The sequence below is a fragment of the Aulostomus chinensis genome, chromosome 14 (genome assembly GCF_037954235.1).
Source record: "Aulostomus chinensis isolate RoL2024-O1b breed Wild chromosome 14, RoL_Achi_v1.0, whole genome shotgun sequence".
In the NCBI taxonomy this organism is placed as follows: Eukaryota; Metazoa; Chordata; class Actinopteri; order Syngnathiformes; family Aulostomidae; genus Aulostomus; species Aulostomus chinensis.
The window spans coordinates 13,714,807-13,740,593 of NC_141333.1; the positions used below are offsets into that span (position 1 = coordinate 13,714,807).

The 25,787-nt window shown below is 42.9% G+C and overlaps 1 protein-coding gene across 3 annotated transcripts in view; it reads right to left on the bottom strand.

Moving 5' to 3' along the window:
* Window positions 1–12: 12 nt before the first annotated feature.
* The window catches only part of cers1 (ceramide synthase 1), a 29,412-nt gene continuing 3,637 nt past the window's right edge, over window positions 13–25,787 (bottom strand). For 2 of the 3 annotated variants that reach the window (XM_086225411.1, XM_086225410.1), the window contains 6 exons: window positions 7,558–7,717; window positions 4,925–5,105; window positions 4,657–4,818; window positions 4,362–4,509; window positions 4,114–4,274; window positions 13–3,347 (listed from right to left, as the gene is read on the bottom strand). In XM_086225411.1, the coding sequence (XP_086081537.1) occupies window positions 3,302–3,347; window positions 4,114–4,274; window positions 4,362–4,509; window positions 4,657–4,818; window positions 4,925–5,105; window positions 7,558–7,717 (858 nt within the window). In that variant the 3' untranslated portion in view covers window positions 13–3,301. The remainder of the gene's footprint in view (window positions 3,348–4,113; window positions 4,275–4,361; window positions 4,510–4,656; window positions 4,819–4,924; window positions 5,106–7,557; window positions 7,718–25,787) is intronic. The other variant, XM_086225413.1, reaches the window with a different exon arrangement.

Here is a 25,787-nt window from a genome sequence, read left to right on the forward strand (position 1 = left end):
CACACGTCTGGGTCTCGTTTACTGACATGTTTTATTTTTTTATGGAAAAAATGAAATGACATTGGCTGAATGGTACTACAAAAGAGCAAGTACATGTGTTTAGTAAGTAGTCAAATTAAAACAAAATGGGGCAATTTGTTTACATTATTGTATATTAATGGTCCAAAAGAAAGGGAAAAAAAAAGATACTTCCCAGAAAGTCATAAAAATACCCCTGATTCTTCTCTTTTCTAAATTTGATCTACTGATGAACAATAACAATACTAATAAATTACAGTGCAATTTTTCATTAATACCAGCAGGGCTCTCCACTCACACCCAGCCATCCTCGTCCACGCTCACGCAAACGCTTGCCTCATGATTTTGGCACAATCGAAGCATTGATATAAATAATCAGTGTCGTCGCGTTGTGAGCCAGTTCGCACTTGCACTAGTTGGTGCAATATCGCCGACACAGCCGCTGCAGTGGGGGTGGGGGCTGCTAACTTTGATGTCATGGTTTAGTTTTGTATAAGGGGAGTTATAAGATCAGTTCCTAGATGTTAAATATTACAGCATTCTTTCTCACGACGTGGCCTTGGAACGCGCCGCAGCTGCTCCCCGCTGACCTTGGCGATCTGAGACGTCACATAATGCGGCTTTTTCTTGTCCCGCCCTGATGGGATCTTTGCAAGCAGGTGAGGGCCTTCACACTAAATACTGCCTGAACTTCACATGCAACTTGGGCTCCCACAACTTTAATGATGACTTGAACTGTAAGCCAGTGATTAAAGTGACGCTTCAACAAGTAAAGAGGAAAGCAAACTAAATCCTTCCGGGAGGCATTAGGGGTGGGCGATATGGATAGAACCCTTTTTCCATGATATCTGTTATCTCTCCATATTGACGGGAATGGTGATAAATTGTCCACCTTGGAGACAGGCACGCAAAAAAAAAACAAAAAAAAAATCATAATTTAAGAATAGGTTGGATTGCAGCGCTGAGTTTCGCCTCCGTCAGGTCATTGACTCAATTCAACCAACGGAATCTCAGCCAAGAAACAGTTAATGGACAATAGAACCCGTCAGGAATGTGTGTGATTCATGAATCCAGCAGAATAAATACCTGAAAAATACCCTGGATGCAAAAATCTTCTAATACTGCGACAAAACCATCTCATAGCTTCACAGAAGTGGCCCCCCGCGGACCTGAAACACTGAGATGCTGACAAAAATATCAACCACAGTAGAAACAATATGGCGAATCAGACAGAACACGTGGTTCCATCGCCCACCCCTAGTCATTCGTCCTTCACAGCGCGGTGGGAGAACCGTGCACAGACACAGTACCATACCAGATCCGAGGGAAGAGTCAGATCACAAGTCTGTAGGTTTAGGTCATTAAGAATGGGGGGGGGGGGGGGGCTCAGAGATCACTTCCTGTCAGAGGACCACGCCAGTAAAACCAGTCAGGTTTGACAAACTAGGCGCAGGAACACGTCTGAGGAAACATGTTACCTACAATACAGAAGTAGAATGACTCCAGCAAAGTGACTGTGAGCCAGCATTCATGAAAAGGAAGAGGTCGGACTCTGAATCCAGATGCGTGTAATGACTCTCCCTGGTCCCTGGATATCTGATCTGAGTAGACCATCACCGACTCATACACAACAACAACAACAACAACAACAACAAAAATAACACAACGGGAATACAAACAGTGCTCTCAGAGAAAAACAAAAAAAACAAAACAAAAAAACAGCAGCAATTCCAAAACAAATCAACAATCACTACAACAGTAATAATAAATCAAATTCAAAAGTTAGTTTGAACTTCCCGAGAGCTGAAGAGGGAATTCTGGAAGACAAACATTAAAAAAAAAAAAAAAAGACGGACGACATCTGCGGCCTGCTCCAGCAGCACAAGCTTGCTGTTTCATCAAAACAAGAGCCTGAAGTTGATCAAGAAGGTTCGGAGGAAAGACAATATCTCTCCAACACACAGCAAACCGGCGGGTCACATGACGTAAGCCCCTCCCGCTCTTTTTTTTTGAATTAGAGATGTCATAAAAATTCATCATCTTGGATCTCATTTCATTTACACAGGCAGGTCTGTAGGTGTGTTCAGTTTAAGGATGAGTTTATGAATTAATAAAGACATTATGATTACATCCCATTACTTCATTGTTTGTAAGACAATTTCATAGCATGTTTCCAAAATCATTCTCACATGCATTCCTGGTTAACCATAACGAGTGCATACATAGTGTTTTGTTTTTGTTTGTTTTTTTAATCACACTGGGCCTGACCTGACAACCGCCACCACCGATCAAATAAAAAGTTCAAAAGTGTTCGATAAATGAATAAAACATGATGATATCATAACCCAGTCAATCAATTCCAGCTATTTGCTGTCATTAAAACCAGCAATCAGCTTGTTTGCCTTCATGTCAGTGCACCAACAGATGCTGTGCAACACACACTAAGGGAACGCAAAGAAAAAGAAATAAAAATAAAAAGACCCCATGTAGGGAGTGAGTACTGTTGATCATCAGAGAGACAATAAACGTTAATAAAAGAGAGGTGAAATGTTGTTAAAAGAGGGATTTTGAGTTTAAAGACTCGGCTACATCCAAACTCTCTGTATCCACCGACATCTGACGCACCCACACAAAGAATGGGCCTTTTTTCATTTACAGCTAATTGGACGCAGGAGGCCAGAGTAGTCACCACCACGGACATGTGCAATGATATGAAAATCAATACATGTGGCGAAAACAGCACCAGACAAACTGGACTCTCCTGCATCACTGCAGCCCTCGGAGCAACAACCACTTTTTAGACGGTGTCTTCAGCCTCTCCTCCTCACGTGTAAAAAAGTCAATGACAGGACGGATGATGAAGAGGAGAAAGGAGGAAAGCGAAAAAAAGGAGGGACGTATTTCACCGATGCAAACGCAGCGTCCTGAGAGCTTGTCCTGACTGGGTGCTGGGACGACCGTAACACCCCCTGCTCTACTGTCTGTACGTGACAACTACTCTCCTTCACTCACTTGGACTGGTTTGCTTCTACTGGATCTATCAGATGCAAAAAATTAGCAATAAGATAAAAAGTCAGCTGAAATAACATTCACAGTGCTCTAATAAAAACAAACCTGGAAACAAAATGACAGTCATGAAAACAAAATGTTTCTAAAACTTTTTTTTTTAAAGATTCATTGCGCCCAACTTTTCCCTTCACCCACATGTGGAGCCAATCCAAGGAGGGCGTCTCGTCTGCTAGTGCTTAGAGCCTAGTGCCAGGTGGAGGCGCCGGAGAGCCTTTTATAGATGCTTCTCCTTGGTTACCCCGTTTTGCACGTGCTTCCTGCTGAGAGAGAGAGACAACAGAGAGTCAGGGGCGTCCCGGATAGGAGAAAATCAGCTTGTCAGCGGAGGTGATCAGCAGATGTGAGGCTTTGGCAGGCAGAGAGGATATCAGCAGTGTTCAAGGCCGGGCAGATAAGGAGCGCCACATAATCACATCTCCATATGGCTCTTTGATCCTATCTACCAATGAGCACCACTTACACAAGCATTATGGGGGATCTGACTCTATACCTGCCGCCAGGAGACCACCAAGAGTCAGAGGAAATATATTACAACTCTAGATTCTAGAACAAAATGACAGCGTCGACACTCAAAAGTTGTGTACGTTTTGGTGTCTTCGGAGTGGGAGGGGTCAAAGGTTACTGCCGGAATAATCATTAGAAGATAATAGGCTCCAGGCATCTCTGCCGATAAAGACAGATGAATCCAGAACTCCAGATAAAGACACAAACAGATATACTTTGATTTTAGCCAAGCTGGCATTTTTTTGTTTAAAGCTCATTATTGAGGGCTGAGTCATCATTTTACACTTACTATGAAGCTGTATTACACAACAAATTATCTTCCAGATTGCCTGACCTTGTTATTCTGTTTTTACACACGTGTGTGTGTGTGTGTGTGCGCGCGCGCATCTGTGTGTGTGTGTGTTCACACTTTGTCACTTCAAAAAAAACGAGGAAAAAGAGCTGATTTATGTTCTTGCCGATCTGATGCCTTAATTTTCCGTGATGGTCACATGAGTCAGAGTGTGTTGAGGTGCTGCTCACCCCTGGGCAGAGTTGTGATGTCCAGCATCATCACCGTTGTTTTCTGCCTGAGGCTGTCTGAGCAGGCCCGCTGCTGCCTTGTTGCCTTCCTCCTCTTCGTACTCCCTGACATCATTCACCTCCTTCATCTTCAGCACTTTCACCACGAAAACTACAATGAACTACAGGAAGGTTGCGGACTGTGTTAATGCAGGTTTCCCATCACTTAACTTTATACCAGTAAAATCCTGTTTTGTGTGTTTTCTCACCAAGAACCAGTAGATGTTCATGAGCAGCAGGGCGAAGAGAAGAGCGTTGAAGAAGAAGTAGAAGGGGATGTTGGGGACAGACTGAAGGCTGGATATGCAGGTGGCATACAGCACTTTTAGAGGGAACCAGTAGAGACGGAACCAGAACCTAATGGAGGCAGATATTCATTCTTCACGAGTGCATCAGAGACACAAAGCAATCAAAATGGCAATTAAGTCTACTGTGTGTGTGTGTGTGTGTGTGTGTGTGTGTGTGTGTGCGCACGCGTGTGTATGTGTGTGTGTTGAGCCGCACCAAGTGATGCTGAAACTGACGGAGCCCATGTTGGACAGAATATCATTGATTAGGTAATAGCCCCCTCCCCTGGACTTCAGGTAGATGTTGAGCTTGGTGAACTCCAGCTGGATGTCATTGATGTCGTGGAGGAACAACACCAGAATCCCTACGTTGTGGTATCTACAGGTCAGGGAACACGCGGTAGCGTTATGATTTTATGTCAGTTGCTTTACAGTTAAACACAACTCCTGTACACGCCGATGTCAAAGAGCTTTGTTGTCATCACCTGAAGGCGTAGGAGAAGCAGATGAGAGCCAGCGTGATGATGTGATGTACCACCATGACGGCGGAGTCCTTCCTCCAAGCGTCCATGTAGACTGTAGCATAGATGGAGTGGCCATAGAAGCTGCCCTGGATCAGGTAGGCTATGGCGATGTCTGTAGGCACTGACATACCACTCTTCCAGTCTGGAGAGACCATAGATTAGAGCTTAACTGATCTATTGTAGTTATATCAGTACCAGTTAGAGTTCCAGACAGCCAGGAAGCACAAAAAATGTTATTTGTTCATAAAAACATCATCCGTATCAAGACTGTGTTTTTCAATTTGGTTTTTGTGTCCAAAAAAAAGAGAAAAAAGAATAATGCACAACAGAGGTGATTTTCTTTAACTCTAAAATGTTGATTATGATATCAGCCTAAAAAAGAAGCTGACAAGATATTTTAAAACAAATTTATTTGTAGAACGATTTCTAAGAGAACATTTTGGGAGCAGGTTTCACTAAAATGGTAGTGAGTTATGAGGTTGAGCCTATAGACAGTGCTGCCTGCTTCTTATCTATTTGTAATCCAGCACATACATGATGCCGCGGTGTGTGTCGAAGCCTCTGCAGAGAACTGCCGTCAATCAGGTTCCAGCTGGTCTCACTGATACGAGGCATACGTGTACATTAGCATTCAAATGTCCTCGACCATCAGCGGATTAAAATATCAATACAATAATCATGTTCATTTTGATGCAAATCAGGGTGCAGCCGGACAATTTGGAATAAATTAATGGAAATATTTGAGCTAATGCAAAAGTTCTACATCACACATGCTATTGTGTAGTATTTTAATGGGTCACTGAATACTTGAGTGGATTTGCAAAATGATTTTTAAAAGTATTATTTAAATCTGATCTTTTTTGTAAATTATTTACTAGGGCTGTCTTATTAAATTCCACTTAACAAATTGCTGCTCTCTTGCCTTTGCATTTACATTCTTCGGTTGCCCACATTTTCCGACTATATTTACACACAGATGTTTATGAGGGCGTAATTGAAGTATAACCAATATTTCCGGGTGGGGTGGGGGGGGGGGGGTGTCATGTTTCTGGGGTACTTAAGACAAACCAGGCCATATGCACATTCGCACTGCTGAGCTTTCAGTTGTTGGAGGAGGACGCTCCCCTCCGTGGTATCTAAGTTTGCCTCTGTGGGAGGGGCTGGAGTAATGTTTATTGATTGGACCCTCCATCATTTAACATTGAGCGGTGGGTCTCTAGATGGATCACAGCTGAAGAGCTGCCAAGTGGGTAGAAGATGATTCTGAGCGCTTTTATTCTTCACATACATACACTGACCTCCTCTCTCTCTCTCTCTCTCTCACACACACGCACACACACACACACACACACACACACACACACACGCGCACACACACACACACACACACCGAATCAAACCACATTAGACAGCTTGAGTACATATTCCTGGCTGACAGTTATCAGAGGTGATGCAGCTATTAAGGATGAACCTGGTACTATCAACTAGCCTTTGCTAGCTCCACTCTGAGCGATGGCGTTGGAGTGGAGCCCCCACACATCCACGTCTGATGGGAGGGGCCTATAAAAGACTTTACTGGATTACAAGTGGAATCACCCCTGCACATCTATGCTTCACGAGCACTGCAGAGGGAGTCATCAAATAAGCTCTCCAATTAGGGTTCTTTTTTCTTCTGTTCTTTTTTTTAACATCCAAGCTAAACCGAGTACATTCCGTAATTATAACTTGCTTCCAGTTTGTGTTTCTACGCCTTTCGCTGGCAGTAAAAAAAAAAAAGAAGAAAAAAAAAAAAGAAAAAAGCCTTATTCACAACGTCAGCCCCCCAAAAAATTTGTCCTGTAATCTGCAAGTTTTAAGTTTTGGTTCATTTTGCTTTCCAGAGAGCAGCACAGCGATGAGGCACTTATGTAGGCCAAAATACCGTAGGGTCGTCAAGACTTTCCTCAACCACAAGCCAATCTGATTTTTACATTGGATACAAGTGGATAAAAGTTTATGAGAAAACCTCTTGTGGCTTTTGAAAAGTAAATGCATTCAGTATAAGTACAAAGCTACGAACTACTGTGTGAACTACACCCCTGATAAACACATGAACAGAGTATTCTCTTTGTCTCCAGTGCGTTGGGGAGATGCAGCGGTCGGATGCGTGTCGGAAAAAGAGGTTAGACTGGAGCTTTTCCCGTGAATGGCATTGAGGACTGAGTGCTAATATTTTTCCCATCATGCTTAGAAATGAATGCATGTTTGGAACTAAATATTTCATCTGAGAGAGAGAAATGGCAACCCCCCCCAGGACGACGGTCCTGCTTAGCTTGAGGTCTTTGTTACTCTCACCAAGTCCCTGATCACGGAGGAATATTGAGAGTCCAGACTGAAAATAACTTCAGTTAATTGGCGTTATCTAAAAAAATCTAAATCAAAATCATAAAAATAATGTAATAGCACTATGAAAAATCAAAATTTCTGATCTTTGGCCCAGCTTCAAAGACTGGGAGGAGATGAAAGCATGTCACTGATTCAATTTGGTTCATAAGCCGCTAAATGAAATCACATTCATTATTTCACGTGTCTTTGAACAAAGTTACGTATCTTACTGTAGAAAACAGAGGGTGGGTCATGGAAAAAGGAGTAGGAGCTGAAGAAGAGCAGGTAGGTGCTGTAGCACCACGACATGGTGTAGAAGACCAGCTTCCACGCACTCTCCGGCATCTTGGCAGCATCTTTGGGCAGCAGCCGGCACCACTGTGCTAGAGGCTGCAGGGACAGAGCAGAAGACAGGCTCATTGGCATGTGACAGCCCAGGGTTCTTTTACTGAGGGTTAATAAGGGACCTCATTTCAGCCCGAGCGGTGAAGCAGACTATTCACCACACATACTCTTCACAAGTTGTTTTTGTATATTCAGAAAAGAGGTTATGTTGTTGTTTGCGTGTCAGGCTGTCAACACAATCTCACAGGCCGGTTCTCAGGAAACCTGCTGCAGGGTTGGAGCGGGGGCCAAGAAACAACTCCATACCTTCCAGGAAATGTTTTTCACTCTCTTTAACTTTGAAAAACTGAGGTTTTTCTTCTTTCTTTTTTTTTCCTTTGACATTTTAATTAATGCCTCTTTCATAAAGGTCCCATGAACCTACAGTATATGAAGGGAAAAAAAACTTTCCTACTTTTTTACAACCTTATCTCATGAGTAAGAAAATCAACATAGACGATTAGAAACAAATCTTGGGAGGGATCTTGGCTGGGTGGCCCCAGATATTTGGCTTTGTTGTTGTTGTGAAATCTCAGAGCTAATTAACATTGGACATGAAGCACAGAATATTACACTGAAAACGAAAGCTGACTTAACAGAATAATTGTAAGTGTTATTAATAACATGTGACTGCAACGCAAGATATGATTGGTTTGGATAATGACACCACTCTATGTGTTAGAGATAGAGAAGAATAAGCGTCAGATAATCGTTGACTCATTTATCGGGTTTAAATAGAGAAATCTGATAAAGTGCACTATGACCCTTGGTTGGCTGGTGCTACTGATCGTGCTAGAATGTTGGTTTGGTGATTACAGATGTGAATCTCAGGTGGATTGAGCCCAAGACTGTTAGCGTAGAAATCGAACTTGAACACACGAACCTCCTTGAGGGTCTCTTTCGCCGCTCACAGTTCTGTTACACGTTATTATCACAAGCCTGCTTATGGTTTGAAGGCAGAAATAGAGGAAGTCACAGAGCAGCCTCCCGACATACTGATGTAGCCTGATAACAAGGCCCCACCTTCTCACTGGTTGAGCACTGCTGTCCTCCGTCTCCGGACCCCCACCCCCACCCCCCCCACCCCCCACCCATATCCATCCTTTTGCCTCACGCTTATCTCCCCTCAAGTCTAACAGCGGATTCTACGAAATGTAATCTTCCTGAGGGATTGACTAAGATAATCCATTGCAGATGCAAGCAAATATGTAAAAAAGACAACACGGTTAAGGAAAAACAGTAAAGAGATCATGAGTGCAAAGTTTGTAAATAGATGATCTAAGAATTTGTAGAGAAAGGTACATGAGTCAGGTTTAGTGGAAGACAGGCGGGTGTTTAGAGTGTCATTATAGCGCCAAGATAGGAAACCAAAACCCAGCTTACAGCCTCTCACACAAAACACCATACACACATGTAGTACACACACTGATGAAATGCAATGAAAGTGTGTAACCGGAGGCAGGAAAGTGAAAGCGATACAGTACATTTCAATCAGTTGTTAGCGAGCCACACGTCTACAGGACATGATCTGACAAGGGTCTGATTACATGACAATTAAATGGAGGAACTGTGGCGTCAGCTGAACGTGAAGTGTGAGGGAATTCAGGACTTTTCTTTTGGACTGATACTTCAACTGCTTGTGTGAGAAAAGACACAACAGCGGTATTACAGTCTATCTAACCACAACGTCTTTCTTTTTTCTACTTCGGTCACATTCTTTGCTTCTGTATGAATGTGTGTGTGTGTGTGTGTGTGTGTGTGTGTGTGTGTGTGTGTGTGTGTGTGTGTATACATTTTGATGGAGACTGCGTCACACGCAAGCGTCAAAACAAGGTAGGGAAGGAAGTTGACAGGACTGATGTGAGATAAAACCTAACAGCAACAGACTTTGTGATTCTCAGTCGTGTCACATTTGAAGAAAAGAGATTGGCAGTGGGCCGAGGTCACATGATCTCCCCCGGGGCTTCTGATTTGTTGAGACGTGACCAGAGAGCTGAGTGGAGCGCAGGACACTCGCCACACATTCTGGTCTGGTTTTCAGTCCATCTGTATAAATCCCTCTATACCACCAACCCTCCATCTCACAGATTCCTTCTCTCTCTCTCCACCCTGGTGTGTCCCCCCTGCCTGAGACATTTATTTATAGAAGCCAGCTGTCTGAACACAGCACCCCCCACAACAGTCTTGCACATCACCCCCGACATAGAAAAACACAAGCCCACGCACACCCACAAAGCCTGGAACCCATGAGTGGCGGAGGCAGGTCTCTGCAAACTCTCGACCTGCCTCTGCAACTCATATCTGATTTATTGATCTCACACTCACTGATGCACCAACAGGCACATTTTCTCTTTTTATCACCAATAGGTGCTGCATGCGTCTCCAGTTAGTCACTATCCTGTCTGCCTCTCTTACACAACCCTCTGGCCAGAGTTTCTTCATTTCCTGTCATCTCTACACTCTCTAATGATGTTGATGGTGATGAGGATGAAGATAATGATGATGATGATGATACAGCTTAAACTCAACAGTTTCGGCGGTGAAAGCAGCCTCAGAAAGTTTTCAAAGTGATTACAGCACGTGGTTATAGTCACTATGGTTACAGCCATTAATCATAGTAACTGTTTACCTGTTCAGTCCCACTTTAGCGACGTGTGGAAAAAAAAAACCAAAAATAAAACACACATACATACAGCCCCCTCATTCACTTTAATGAAGCGTGTGCAGTGACACAGTGTGGGTGCCAACACAGTTCTCTGGTAAAAGAGGGCATCTGTCTAAACTTTCACCACAACAGAGTGAGCTGTTATCCAGGAACAAAAAAAAAAAAAAAGCCTGACGGGCAAACAGGTCCAAACACACACTGCTGATATGTTCTAACATGAGCAACTACTTCTAGAGTCTGTGATCAAACTTGACGAATTGTAAAATCCTTCCCGGTGGTGTTATAATCCACCATGCAGTGTTTTGAAATCTGATATGTTGTCAATCTCATGACTGTATTACTCAAACAGGCTTCCTCGGATTACATTTCACCCTCTCATCTGTGCCAGTGGCAACAGGTCCGCACACCGATGTGAACCCTTGTATGTCTGAGGCCGTAGGACCCGAAATGGGGGGGGGCGGCGTTGAGTCAAGTGAATTATTTAAATCTTATCTAACAACCGACTCCTAGCATCTCCACTGCTGTCTTTAATATGCAAAGCTGCCAGGCACAATTCTGACTACTACTGCACTCACGGTGACTACAAATTGATCACACAATTAAATTCATGATCTCATTGGTATTGCCATCGACATTTTTTCCACTAAAACCATAAAATAGACAAATAGATCTGCATAAAATCAACACCCGCCATGAATCACTGGATACAAAGAGCATTTATCACGTCTTCTAGATAATAATGTCACCTAAATTGTCACTCCTCGGTTTTCTGTCACTTTTCCATCCTACTGCAGCCAAAAACTCACTGCCTATACATGGTGTGAGTGTGTGTTCTCACCAATGTTCAAATGTAAATTCATACATAGAAAATCACATGTTTTTGTGTGTATTTTTGCAGAATTTACACATTTGACCCAACGCTCTAAAAGCCAAATTTGGCCCCGAGTGGAAAAAAAATACACCGAATCAGTCCATACATTTGTGTCAAATGCAGATTTTTGAGAGATTATATAACATCCTGACAATTATTCCGTGTGTGTGTGTGTGTGTGTGTGTGTGTGTGTGATGTGTGTGTCATGATGTCCTTTCCATCCACTATCACACTAGCCTTAGGTTGTCCATGCCAGCCTACGAGAGGGGGTATAGTGGGTCAAGGACACTGAGATAATCTACCCGTCCTCTGTGAAAGGGCCTTGAATTACACTCTGCTGGGACCTCTGACCATTCAGCCCTCCTCCTCTTCCTCCTTTCTCTGACAGTGCCACAGACTCTCTCCAATCTCAAGCTCAGGGCCTAACACTCACACACTGTCACTCATAGTGGAAATTAAGAAACGTGCAGCATTCAAACAGAGGCAGAAGAGGAAATGGCTGAGAAAATTGACAAATTACACAAGCAGGAAGAAAAGAGTCCGTTTTAAAGAGACTTGCTGACAAACAAGTGGTTGCCTTGGTAACCAAGGAGGGAAGCTGGCAAAGCCCTCCAATGTGGCTGGAAAACACTCTCCCACTCCAGTCCTTCCTCACTCTCTCTCTTTTTTGTCATTTTCCTCACATTCCTGATCTGCAGCTGCTCCTCATTGCTACCCTCCACTCTCTAAAGTTCTCAGTACCCCCCCCTTCACACAAACACACACACACACACACACACACACACACACACACACACACACACACACACACACACACACACACACACACCCCACACACCCCTCTTAGCCTTCCTGGAAGTAACTGATGAGAGGGTGAATGGACTCAACTGGCCTGTTGCATAAGAAGATAAACTGGGCCAGTTAGTCAGGATGCTGGCTCATGTGGGGATCTACTCAATACGGCTCGTTCACTCATTCACTCTCTTTCATTCCTTTGGCTCCGTCTACTTTGCATCTCTCTCACTGAGTCTGACGTCACCCTGACCGTCTCAGTGTCACTTTAAACTCAAGTCTGTCACTGATTCCCTCTGTGCTCTTTCCACCATTTTCCAGACTGGCGGCAATAGGATTTACAAAGCCTAATCCAAAGGATAGCCGGTGTATTAGACTATACGTACATGTGCTTGTGAATATAGCTGGTGTGTCTTTGATTAACAATTTAGGTTAGTAGGTTATTTAGGTTAATTAGTTCAGAATCCACAGTTAGCTTGACCTTAGCTTGTCTTTTCATCTTCATAAAGCACGCCCTCCATAACCCATCTACTCTTCATCGCAAACAGAGTATCTGCCTCTTCTTTCTCCTAATAGGCTAAAGAGTTTTTCCTCCAGCCAATCAGAAGAGAGTGACTCATTTGGCCTACTGACATCATTTTACAGTTGATGGCAGCATAGTAGCCAGAAAAAAATGTTGGCATAGTGTCTTATGCTGCAGTTCGCACGCATACATACAGTCTCAACATTTCTGAGCTATAAATACATTTCATATCAACGTCTCTGACAAGAGCAAAGGCGGGGATGTGATGACATCTATATATAGCCATAAAATATGTGCTAAGAGGTCAACAAAGGACGACAGCAGGAGACCACTGCCGGGAGTCCCTTCAAGTCATATTTTCAACTGTGAGGCTCACAACCTTAAGCAATGGTGTTTTCCTAACACTAACCTTTCCAGCAGGTACCACTGATGAGCTATTAATACGTCATTATTTTTTAAAGTCAATGCCATTTCAACAGTCTTCGTTACCAGTGTTAGTATACAAGAGATGTTCCTACGTATAAGCAATTATATAAGAAACACAGATCATACATACACATTATATGCTACAAACATACAATGCAACCATGTCCTTCAGTCGAATGTGTTGATGAAAGTGGTTGCACCTGTTCGCTAAATGTTTGCGTTTATCAAGTAACAACATTACATTAAAAGTTATTTGAATATGAGGACCCGTAGAGCTGCATCATCCCCTTCAGTGTTTGTCACACTTTTCTACTGCTAGTTCTTGTCAATGTAGCAATGTAGCTAGGTAGATATGAAGGGAAACGAAGCGCTTTTCCTTGCCTCCATCAACAACACTCAATAGTGCAGCTGTTCAGAGGCGTGGAAGTAACCAACAGCTAAACGCAGAAATAGTTTCATCGCAGTTCCAACAGGACTGCTGTTCACTGTGCTAAGCTAACTAGCAGTCAGCTTGTTTCTGCTGGTCTCAGCTCCCTCATGCACTGAAAGAGCTTTGAGGAGGATGGTTAATAAGTGTATTTCCTAAAAGTTAGTCCGTTCCTTTAAAATATTGTGCCTTTGGATTTCAAGCGGAACCCTGTGATGGATTGGCACTTGAAATGGTCTCACCATGGAGACGATAATGTGGTGTGATGCAAATGGTGAGAGCGTGTCTTACTCCCTACCTCCAGCAACATAAAGGCAAAATTCCACACCAGGATACATAAAAAGAAAGGGCTTAAGCATGTACACATTGTGAGGGTGGAAAATTACCCCCCCCCCCCCCCCCCCCCCCCCCAGACACAGACACACACACGCCTATCCTATCCCAGGTCACTAATCTTGAGTAATCCATATTTTGCATACTCACAGGAAGTGGTTGAGGCATGCACATTGTGGTGCATGATGGGAGATGAGTCATCTGCTAATTTGTATGTGACTAAAGAAAAAGAAATCAGTCAGAGATGAAACACATTCCAAGAAGGCCCTAATGAATAAGTTCACAATGGTTCTGAAGACCAGGGGAGTGTGAGGAAATTGGAGAAACACGTGGCTAATAAAATCACACACAGAGAGGAAAAACATGCACACACATGTGGTTACATTTAACTCTCAACCAAGCCATTATCAGCTTGGTAAATGAAAGGTACCAAAATCACTGTAGTGAGGTTGGCAAGGGCAGCGAGATGGATTTCCTTTTGCGAAAATAGCTCAATCATCCAGACCTAGAGGGACAAGAGTTCTTTCCATTCCGTCAAGAAGAACAGGGCCATACTGAGCGTATTAAGCACATCTGGATGAAGCTAGCCAGAGATAAAACTAAATGTCATGTTCTGTTCTGTTCTGTTCTCCCCATATGGACGGTTGGCCTGCCAGGAAAACTCACATTACTCCAAATGACCAGTCCAACACTGCTAGAATACTGATGCTGAACTAAAAGGGTGGCTTAAGTGCGTTTGAACTTGATTTTATTAAAAGCACACATTTGGATGAGACAGTGTCACCATAGATCAAACTAATTTGCACAAGCACATGATGAGATGAGCGCTGAGTACCTACCAAGCACCCATGAGTGTGCCAACAACCGCACTTAAATCTACTGCACGGGTTTGTCATTGTAAACAACACAATAAATGTTAAAGACATTATACAGGCTTTTGGAAAATGTACAGTATGGCAAAATATCAAGGTATGTGTGCAAGTCTTGGACAAGCCATGGTGCCATGAATGATTGATTACTCTATCATGTCTTCAAAAGTTCTTCAATTCTAAGTAGTTGAGCTTTTATTTTCCTTATGAGATGGCTGTGTGTTTTAAAAAAAAAATGTTGATGATCAGCACAGTTCACCTCATTTGACTTTTGCAGCTGGGGTTACACATGTGATTTCTGTCCCTGCTGCTGTATGAATACACAAATGTATTCAAATAAGAAAACTGTCTGTCAGGGAAAGTGTTGCAAAAGAAAGTTTTTTTTTCTTCATTGACACGTCAGAGGCATTTATTGATGTGTCTGCTGGCTTATAAAATTTACAGGCCTATATGTCAACATTAATTCAATTTACAATTTTACCAAAAAAAGTGCCCTCGAAATTATTGATGACCGCTGTTGAGTAGTAGAAGGACCTACAGCGCAGCAACACATTAGCAGGGATGACAGGAGAGTAATGAAAAAAGTAAGGAAAGAGACCAGAGTTGAAACTATAGTGTGTTTAACTGCTGCTCTTATTGTGAAGGCAAGATCATTGCACCGGAGGGGATTTCTGTAGCTGACTGATTCAGGAACATGTCTGACAAAACGGACAAGAAGAGCTGAGAACTATTTTTACAGCAGACACGAGAGTGTGTTCAAAGTTGGCTGATGTGACGATAAACTGTCACATCCTCTAGAGCCTTGGCAAGCATACCACCTTTTAGCAAATATGTGTCAGAATGTGTGTGTGTGTGTGCGCACACGTGCATGTGTGTGTTATTGTGTGTGTGTGTATGTGTGAGAGCAGAAGCACCTGTCAGGAGGAGGGCTAGCCTATTAGCTGATCTAAGTGGACGCATTAACCCTAGACCTTGCGCACAAATTAACTCCTGGCGCCTCCGAGTAAATTAACACAGCCTTCACAAAAAAAAAAAGCTTGTACAGGATTAAGTTAAAGGATATCACTCGTGCACACCTCTATTATTACACAGCAGCACTTGTTGCAGCAGGTGTACGTGTACATAGCATGGGAGATTAGCGACTGAGTCTCATTACAGCTTCATTACAGCAAAAATCCTAATTATGATGAAGCATCATGGCTGCTTGTATTGTTCCTGGTCACTGTGCTTCCATTAAACTCTTTCTTATTAAACACTTTATCATTCTACACCTGACGGCTACTGAGGAGAACTGGAGACTGCTGCACGAAAGCTTGCTGGGCAGTTTATCCACCTCATTCACATTTAATCAAAAGTAAAGATAGACCTTCCTAATCTTAATAACTTTCCACCTAAAACCAACAATGAATATGGGTTTGTTTGTTTTTTTGGCATCATCTAAATCTATTTCTTCAACATAAACCCTTTTCATATGTCCAAGCCTAGAGAAGATTGTGAAGAGCGATCATCTGTTTTTTATTTGTCAGATTACTTCCATACTGAATCATCTTTTATACAGTCCACATGTTTATAACTGTTGAATCTCTCACATACATATATCCACATCCTATCCCATACACATACATATACATATATATATATATATATATATATATATGTATGTGTGCGTGTGTGTGTGTGCGCGCGCGCATGTCATGGAATAGTTCAAGCCAGAGAAAAACGATGGAAAAATCAGAGAGCTGGAGGTATATTACCCACATTTCCTGTCCAGCTGACAGCTAGGAGACATGTGGCTGTCATTCATAATGCAGTATTCAACCCGCAGGCAGCATAGACAGAATGAGGACTGACTGTGTGTGTATGAGTATACATGCAAGTGTGTGTTTGTCTCCAATTTACATATGCATCAAGAGATGGTGATTCATGAGCTCACCATAAAAATCCGCCCACACTACAGACACACAAAGTTCATACTGGGTGAAACTTGAAACCTTTTTTTTTTTAAGCTGAAGTCAAACGAGATGGTATTCAATGGTAGTCCGTCTGTTTTTGGATTGCAGTCAATCCCGTGTCGGATAGAAAGTTCTCCTTGTTGTCGATTCACATATTTCGGTTAAACAATACACATGACGACATCTGACTTGGACCATATGGAGCTGAATAATTAATAGGAATCTTCCCACCAGCAGAGCCTGGAAACCTTTCAATAATGTAATATTACTGTGTACTACCACGTATTACATACGTAAATATGCTATAAAAATGTATGATATAATTAGACCACATTTATAAACTCACAATTTTCTACCGAATCTCAACAGAAAAAAGGATATTCTTGTCAAATTGTCAATGAATCGCTGCGACAGGGGCGGGTTCGACTCCTTCTGCTCCTGATACTATTAGCACTGTTTACGAGGCCACATGAAATTACAGGCACTAACTTGTGTGTGTGTGTGTGTGTGTGTGTGTGTGTGTGTGTGTGCTGCAGTCTTCTTTACAGGCTGATGACTGTAGCTTCTAGACGCAGTCATCACTTAGGCACTTTACCAACAGCAAGTCTAATGTGGTTAGTTGGAATGGGATGACTGGATGTCAAGATCGCGCTTATTATGGATTCAACAAGAACAAGGCAGACACACAGTGCCGGCGTCTGTGGTATACAGCAACAGACTGGCATGCTTTATCTCATTTATCCATTTTGATAATCGCATATTTTGTTCCCTGCTTAAGATCCCCAGTAATATTTTAATTTGAAACAGTTACTTCCTATTAATGTCCTCGAATGGCTTAACTTGAAAGAATTTGAGGCGGATTTCCCCAGAGTTGAAGTGTCTTCACATCAAGTATTAGTCATTCTTTGTCAAAACAACAGGTCTTTCAAGGAATTTTGAACTCTGTCAGGACAGTGTGGTCTCCCTGACTCGTGTCTTGTCTAGAGTCTTGTTTTAAGAAAAGACTCTAATAGCTCCCAGATGTCTCTCTCTCAATTTTCATGTCTGAAGAAACTGGCTATGTGGCTATGCAGATAAACAAGCAGAGGAAAGGACACCCTTGGACCTGTAGATGTGTGTCTGTATAGAGAAACTAATCGGAATGCATCCCAAGAATGCTTCTGACATCGTACCCAGAACAACACGAAAGGGAACCAATCAATTCATTCCTAACGTGAGGTCGACTTCACTGAAACAAACAAGCAAGCAAACTCACACACAAATGGAGCCGGAAACTGCACAAATTATGGTGTACACACTGCAGAGAAAATGAAGTTTGGTTTCCTCCGACCACTGCTGGACACTCTGTTATAGAGTGGCCTTGTTAGACGGGACACTGCTGCCAAGGGTGAAGCCTATGGTGACAGTGTGTTCTTGTCTACTGAAAGCCTCTCGGCTGTGTCTATCTGGGCGAAAACAAGGGTGACAGAAAGAGAGAGAGAGGAAGAGGAAAACGATTGAGAGCAAACTCTACAGTGGTCAAGGCCTCACATTCCAGTCAGCTAGAAGAGAGAAACTGACTGTGACAGTCAGCAAACAGCCTTGGTTCATTATCCTGCGTGTATGTATGTATGTGTGTGTGTGTGTATGTATGTATATGTGTGTGTGTGTGTATATATATATATATATATATATATATATATATATATATATATATATATATATACACACACACACACACACATATACATACATACACACACACACACACACACACACACACACACACACACGGATGCTTTGGCTATGATCCACAGGCCGCTGGTTCAATCCTCTCTTCCATGTCCAAGTACCCTTGAGCAAGACACTGAACCCCTAATTGCTTCTGATGGCCCTGCGACCCAATGTCAACTGGGATAGGCTACAGCCCCCCCCCCCCCCCCCCCACCAACAACGGATAAGCAGTATAGAAAATGGATGGATGGTTGGAGATGTACCATACACATCAAATGGGGGTTGTTATAAACAAAATATCCCCATGATCGATCGTCACATTCCCATTTAAATCTCAAGTCAATTTTAAGCTAATATTAGAAATATCCCAAAAAGGAAATTCAGGCTCACTTTCATTTTTATTTTACTTTCTCCCCCTGACTGGTTTTGGGCAAATACGCGAGGACACGCAATGTCTTTTCATCAGAGAATGGCAGTAAAGGCAATGATAAACTTGGCTGTTAACAGAGTAGAATAAGAAGTTGTCTTGTCCGGCTGTCGCTTCAGCCGAGAGAAACAGAGAGGTTTTGAGGAATGCTTTTGTCTTGTTCGATGCTGTCTGGAGAAGAAGTTTGGGAATATCAGGGAAGACACCAGAAGTAGGAAGAGTTGGTCAGATAGGTTAATATTTGCCATCTAAGAGATTACTTAAAAAAGGGATTTCCATCTCCAACCAACGCATCAAGCAGGGATAAATTCTGCTTTACTGCTTCAACTTTACCTTAAAATGATGCATTAAAAATAGACTGATGGAAGCAGCACTCATGTCGAAAATATGTTTGCGTTTGAAGAATACAAAAGGTGTCAAGGTAAAAGATGCGCGCCACATGTGACCCTGTCACAACATCTTGTGGAGATAGCTGGTAAATGTTCTACAAGTCCAGCTTTTATCCTTCCTCAGCTCTGTTTTAGCTCTCTGTCAGCTATCTGGTGCTTCAACAGCAAACTACTCCTCTCTTTTGTGCCTGTTTTCTATTTAGTGTTGAGGAAGAAGCATACTTTAAGAGCTTTTTCTATGAAAGAAAAAAAAAAGCTGTTGTTTTTGGTGTGCATTACAAGCTGGATCTACCCTGCCAATACTATAAACTCACAAAAACCTTTCATCCGTGCCCAAAACTGCCAAATCAACACAGTTGGGAACATTCTGTGGCACTCGCGTGGCATTTAAATAAATACTGAACAGTCAACGACACATCCCGATATGATGCTGTATGATGTGAGCGGTCTTTGTTTGTTTTGACTGCTACACGTTTACTTTTGCAAGAAGAACAAGAGCGACAGACAGAAGGGAATATTAAAGGGGCGTTAACATCTTATTCAGAATGTTAATGAGATATTGTGAGCGCAACTCTAAAACTGATGTAAAACGCAGTGACACGCTACTCTGGTGATATGCTACTCTGGTGATATGCTACTCTGGTGATATGCTACTCTGGTGATATGCTACTCTGGTGATATGCTACTCTGGTGATATGCTACTCTGGTTCATAAGGAGAGTGTTGTGGTTAGGATAAAACAATTTGACCATGCAGAGGAAGTGGTGGTGTAGAGGAGAATTTGAATGCTATTTTTTTATGCTTCATGCAGGTGTTATTGCTAGCGAGTGACTGGATGTGGGTCGGGAGATGAATGGCTCTGTTTTCCACTGTTGCAGCAGCGTAGCTCTGATAAAACTTAAGACCATGCCTGAATGTTTGGTTGTGTGACATCAATTTCTGAATTGTGTGTCAATGTCTTTGAATATGTGGGAAGGAAAGACAGAAGCTGGGCGGGTGGCGCATGTTTGGTTTGAGCAAAGCTTCATGTCACAGACAGACAAAGCAGTGCAGGGAGGGAGAGAAATTGCGTGCTGATGCTTTAAATTGCTGATACATGGCGACTAATAATAACCAAACTACGGAACAATCGCGTGCAATATTACCAGAAAGTTTCACCTGAGTGGGCACTTTTGACAGAATGGGCTAGCACTTCTCCTAGCCGCAATCTTAGTATCAGGTTCCTCTCAGCCGCTCCAGTGCACGACAATGAGCAGGACCTTAGAGGAAGGTGATCTTGGAACTGTGGTTGGGGACCTTGTCAGACGTCAGGTTGCTTCTACATTTAGACCGACTGCAGTATGAGGTGCTCCGTGGCTCCCCGTGCAGACAGACAAGCTCTGCAACAGTGTGCAGCTGGCGAGCACCCTGCTGCAATCCTCTAAATGACTGTTCACAGTGTGAAAATGAGTGAGTATACCTGTAGAGGTATCTTTGTGAGAACCAACTGGAAATTTAAAGTTCACTACCATCATTTTTGTAGTTCCTCGCTTTCTGTGGCACATTTATTCTCAATTCACATCTTAACCCTAATTTAAACCAAAACCTGAGAAATTACATTTTGCTGCTGTAAGGGGCGGTCTAGGGTTAATGTGTATACCAGAAAAGGTGTCTGAAAATACACACAGACACACACACACACAAACACACAGACACACACACTCGGGGAGATTGACAAAGCAAGACATTGCGTATCCTTCATTGACAGTGGATTCGCTAGGAGCCTCTAACCCCAGACCAGTGCATTTCTGGATTATCTGCCAATATCCACCAAGTGAAGATCACCAAGCCTCTCCTGTAGTGAAATTATTATCATGTATACTGGTATTGTGATGGTCCAACAGCAGATGCAGACATTAAGTACAATGCATAAATGTATATAATATTCATTCACAGGGACAAGTAAGAAATGTCCTTCTACTTACTGCAGGTGAGGTAAAGTCATATTTATTTGTTCCTCATAGCAGGGACATTGTGTGAACGTTGAAAACGTATTGAAGGAAAGAGTAGTCTATTATTTTTGTCAAATTGGCAGAAATCAGCACGTTAGCCAATTGCAATATGTCATTTTAAACCAATGCTGTCTGATGACATCATAGTATGACCAAATCATGCTACATCCATAACCTGATCTTAAACCCATTTCCATCATTAAACCTACATCAATCCATCCATCCATCCATTTTCTTCCGCTTATCCTGTTAAGGGTCGTGGGGGGCTGGAGCCTATCCCAACATTCTTCAGGTGAGTGGCAGGGTTCACCCTGGACAGGTCACCAGTCCATCTCAGGACCATCACATGTAGACAGACAACCATTCACACTCACAGTCACACCTACGGTCAATTTAGAGTATCAATCAGCCTCGTCCTCTCTTGATGTCTTTGGACTGTGGGAGGAAGCTGGAGTACCAGAGAGAACCCACACAGGAACAGGGAGAACATGGAGACTCACACAGAAAGATCCTGTGCTGGAGTCAGGACTCTACCTGGAACCTTCTTTCTCTGAGGTGACAGTGCTGACCACTGCACCACCGTGCCGCCCTAAACCTACAACTTTAAGTCCAAAACTGCTCTTTTGGTATGAATCGGTTATGGTTAGGGTTAGGATTAGTCTTTGGTTTAGGCTGTCCACAAAGATTGTAAGTCAATGTCATGTCCTGACAAAGATGGCTGCACAAAGATAGCTGCACAAATCTGTGAGCGTGTGTGTGTGTGTGTGTGTGTGTGTGTGTGTGCGCGCGTGTGTGAATGTGCCTAGCGTTTGCTCTGTAGCAGCTGTGTTAAAGTGGTTGGCGCATGAGACCCTCTGTGAGAGCGTGTCCACCAACCAACATGTGCATATATTAGTGGGTATGTGTGCAATGTGCAATTGTGTTAATGATTGGCTGCCTCATGCTGAGTCAGCGGGCCTGGCCACAGGCACATAGCCCTCTCAACCTACTTCCCTTCTCCATTACCTACTTCCTCTACCCCTCTCAACCCCCACCACCTCCTCCTTTCCTCTCTCACCCAACTATCAATTTTTGTTTGCATATTTTGAATGCTTTTCACAGCCATACTCTTCCACACTCATCTCCAACTCCACCCAGGCTTTTTAATGTGAAGTGACCTCTTTCACGTGCATGATTTTGACTGAAAAACTGCATGCAAACATAGAAAATACGCATCTGCAACACTTGCATGTCCTGAAAAGTCCATGCAAAACTCATTAACTACCAGATGAATGGCTGTTTAAACAACGAAGGCCTAAACCTCCACACGCTCTGACAAACAAGCAGACAAACGGAGCATGCGGAAGGATGACATATGCTTTCACGCTTCTTTACATGTGACAAGACAGATAGTACATGAGAGGAAACATTTCACTGAGGACAGTTCAAAGTTTGCACTGCTCTCTTTCCTTTAGATGGAATTTTTAACACCTAACATCAAAGAAACTTTGACTTTGGTAGGTGTATTTAGGTGATACCATCAGTAACACTAGAGCTCAGCAACTATCACCAAGGTTTATCTTAACTAGATCTGTGGTGTACCTTGGACACAAACCATCTAAACCTAATACCAAATCATTTAATTACACAATACAGTGCACAGCCCCCCCCCCCCCCCAACACACCCGCCTTACCTCCCTAGCGTGCATGCTCACTGACATGTAAAATAACAGTACTGTGTGGAGCGATCGCAGACCACAACAGAGGACGCATCATTCAACCTTGTCCAATTTTCAATCTATGTTCTACCAGATGGTTCTGACACTGCAGAATACCAGGCCAGTTTGGGGCTGATTGAAGCCTCTTCATTGCCAACTGCATTATTGAGCTATGTTAGTCTGGCTTTGAAAAGTATGATTTCAGACCGACTCATGTGTTTACATTTACCGACTCTAACATCATGCAAAAGGAAATGAGGCATACAGCCGTCAAAAAAAAGACTAAAATCTCTTGGACAGCTGAGTGATGTGCTGTAGATTTGAAGTAGGTCAACTTTTATTCTTGAGTTCAAACATGTCCGGGGGAACTGTGAGTAACATAATATAAAAGTAACTATGCATTAGTTAATCGACGAGCAACTTCTGCATTAGAATAAGGATTTGGATGACAACAGATATATACAGATATATTTAAGGATGGATACAATTTGCCAGACTAATTCCTCACTCCCTGATCTCTGTTGATGGTGTGAGTCTGCAGTGCACCAGGGTCACTGAATTCTTTATAGGTTTGTCCGAGGCTCCGCCGTAAGTTCCAAACATCACAACTGGTTCACAGTGAATGCTCCCTCCCTCGGCATGCACTGCCTCTTACCCTGATGACCAAGCTTGCAATTCATTTTCCCAACCTGGTAAACTAAACCATGTTTTGTCCCGACTTTCTTTGCTGGCTTTTACTGCTGTCACATGACAACCAACCCACTTTACTGAGATTCACAGCCAGTGGAGATGGTACGCTTACAAACAATTAAAGCCGCACACTCAATCATTACAGTCGAGTTATTAAATGGATTGTGGTTGACTTTGCATCGGGAGTATCAACAACACAAGCATCCAGTTGGACTGCTGTAAGGGTCAGAGCCAAATTCAATTAAGGCCTGAAACAGTTTAGCTGCACTCTGAGTAACGTAGAATCGCATTATCACAGCATGGTGGACCGAAGACCATACTACTTCACTTCATCCCTGGTAAACTTGAGCTAAAGTGACATCATTCATATACTAAATAATCCATGGTTAAGATGAGAAATCTACTTGTCCTTCTACACATGTGCATGTAAGAACACGGCTTAATCTCAATTTTAATAAATGAGTCACAACTAGAGTTGTGTCATAGGGAACCAACAAACATTCTTGCATACCATAAATGGTATGACAATCTCCTCTCCTTCTCCCCAGAGAGAGTCTCTTTATCAGTAAGAGAGTGCGGGGGGGGGGGGGTATTTGCACAAGTTTCCAGAGAGTAATCTGGAATTTTTCTATAGAACCCAGCTTCCGTTTAATTTTCAGGGCTATCTCATTTATCTCTCTGTAACTCAAGATAAGCCATTTCGGCAAATTTTTTCAGAGTAAGAGCGTATCAATGCAGGCTTTCAGAGAATGACAGATAAATGAACCTCTCAGTGAAAACCTCCAGAACAGTAATAAAACCAGGTTAGGTTGGTAAATGCCACTTAAGTCGAGAGCTCTGCCTCACAATGAGCAATTTTGAGAAATGTGCTCATTCAGTCGTTACGTCCTGGGTGACGGGTGTTGACACAGTATGAGACGTAAGGCTGACGTGGCGTCATCGTGAGGTTTCGACACATTTTGCATTCTCTGAATGTTCTTTCAATTTCATGAAGTCACAACCCCAAAGGAAGAAGACTAAAGCTGGAAAGTAAGGAATGAGGAAGAACGCAGAGAGGTAGCCAAGCCAGCGGACATTAGGCACCCTGATCACTGGAGAAGCGCTTTGAGGGGGGAGACATTACTGGATTCTCAACTCTTTTTTTGGGGATTAATCTGAAAAAAGCTCAACAGGGAAAGAAAATAGTCCAAAATTGAAAACCTGACGGACATTTAAAAAAAACAACTTTCCTGTTGTATCTCCCCCTTATTTTAAACAACTTGGTTGATTGGGCGAGTGAGTCGCTCGCATTACTACTAGGATGTGGCTTTTAACTTGTCCGGGGCAATCCAACAAACCTCAAAGTTGAACTCTGTAATAACCGGCACGCTTACTGATTCCTAATTCACCCAGTTTAAAGAAAACCTCAGCTCATCGTTCATAGATGTTCTAGTTTCTCCGCCTCGAGCTGGGTCCTTCCTACACTGCTCTGGACGTCAGTGAGTCACATGCTGAGACCCACATCCAGCATGTAAAAGAGAGAGCAGGCCTCATTCTTTGCATTCTCAGGCCACATCTGCCTTCAAACACGAGGCCTTGAGCCGGAGTTTACTGTCGTAGCACCGTCAATGCAGCATCTAGCACATGAGGACACTCCACCCCCCTCCCCCCCCAACTCTGCCCCCACCCACCACAACAATGTCTGAAAAAAACGAGTTGAAGGCCACATCCAGGCTATCCATGGATAAGGGCCTCTCCCCTGTAAAACCAACAGGGTGGAGGTACTCAGGAATTGGATGGGAGAGACTTGGAAAGAGCCCTGGGCAAAGGGCCAGTTTGTCAGAGCCTAGTCTGAGCTGCTGGCATTTGAGTGCTGCTGCGTGGTAGTAAAAAACAATGTTGCGATGCTGTGCTTTTTGCAGTTCTGAGTGCGCATCCTCAGGCACCTGAAGAGTGCTGTGATTTTTTTTTTACTCCACAGTAGCGGCACGTCTCTGGTGCGTCACCACTCGGGCTTTTATAATGTTTCACAAATTTGAACCAAAGTACAGAAAAGTCAGAAAAGAAAATAGGAATTTATGCATGATGTTTCAGATCGATGAGCAATTCTGATTTGTTGTATGATTTTTTTTTTTTCCTGTGAATACCCTAAAAACAATATTTTGTCAGGTATAAATTCCTGGTGAAGACAAAACTAAACAGTTCTTCCTACTTATTCATCAAATCTCTTTTAGTGTTCAATTTGCAAAATCACACTGAGAATTCATCTTATCAGGCTTCCAGTTATGTCTTTTAGTTGAACAACCAGCGGTTTTGATTAATCGAGCTCCTTA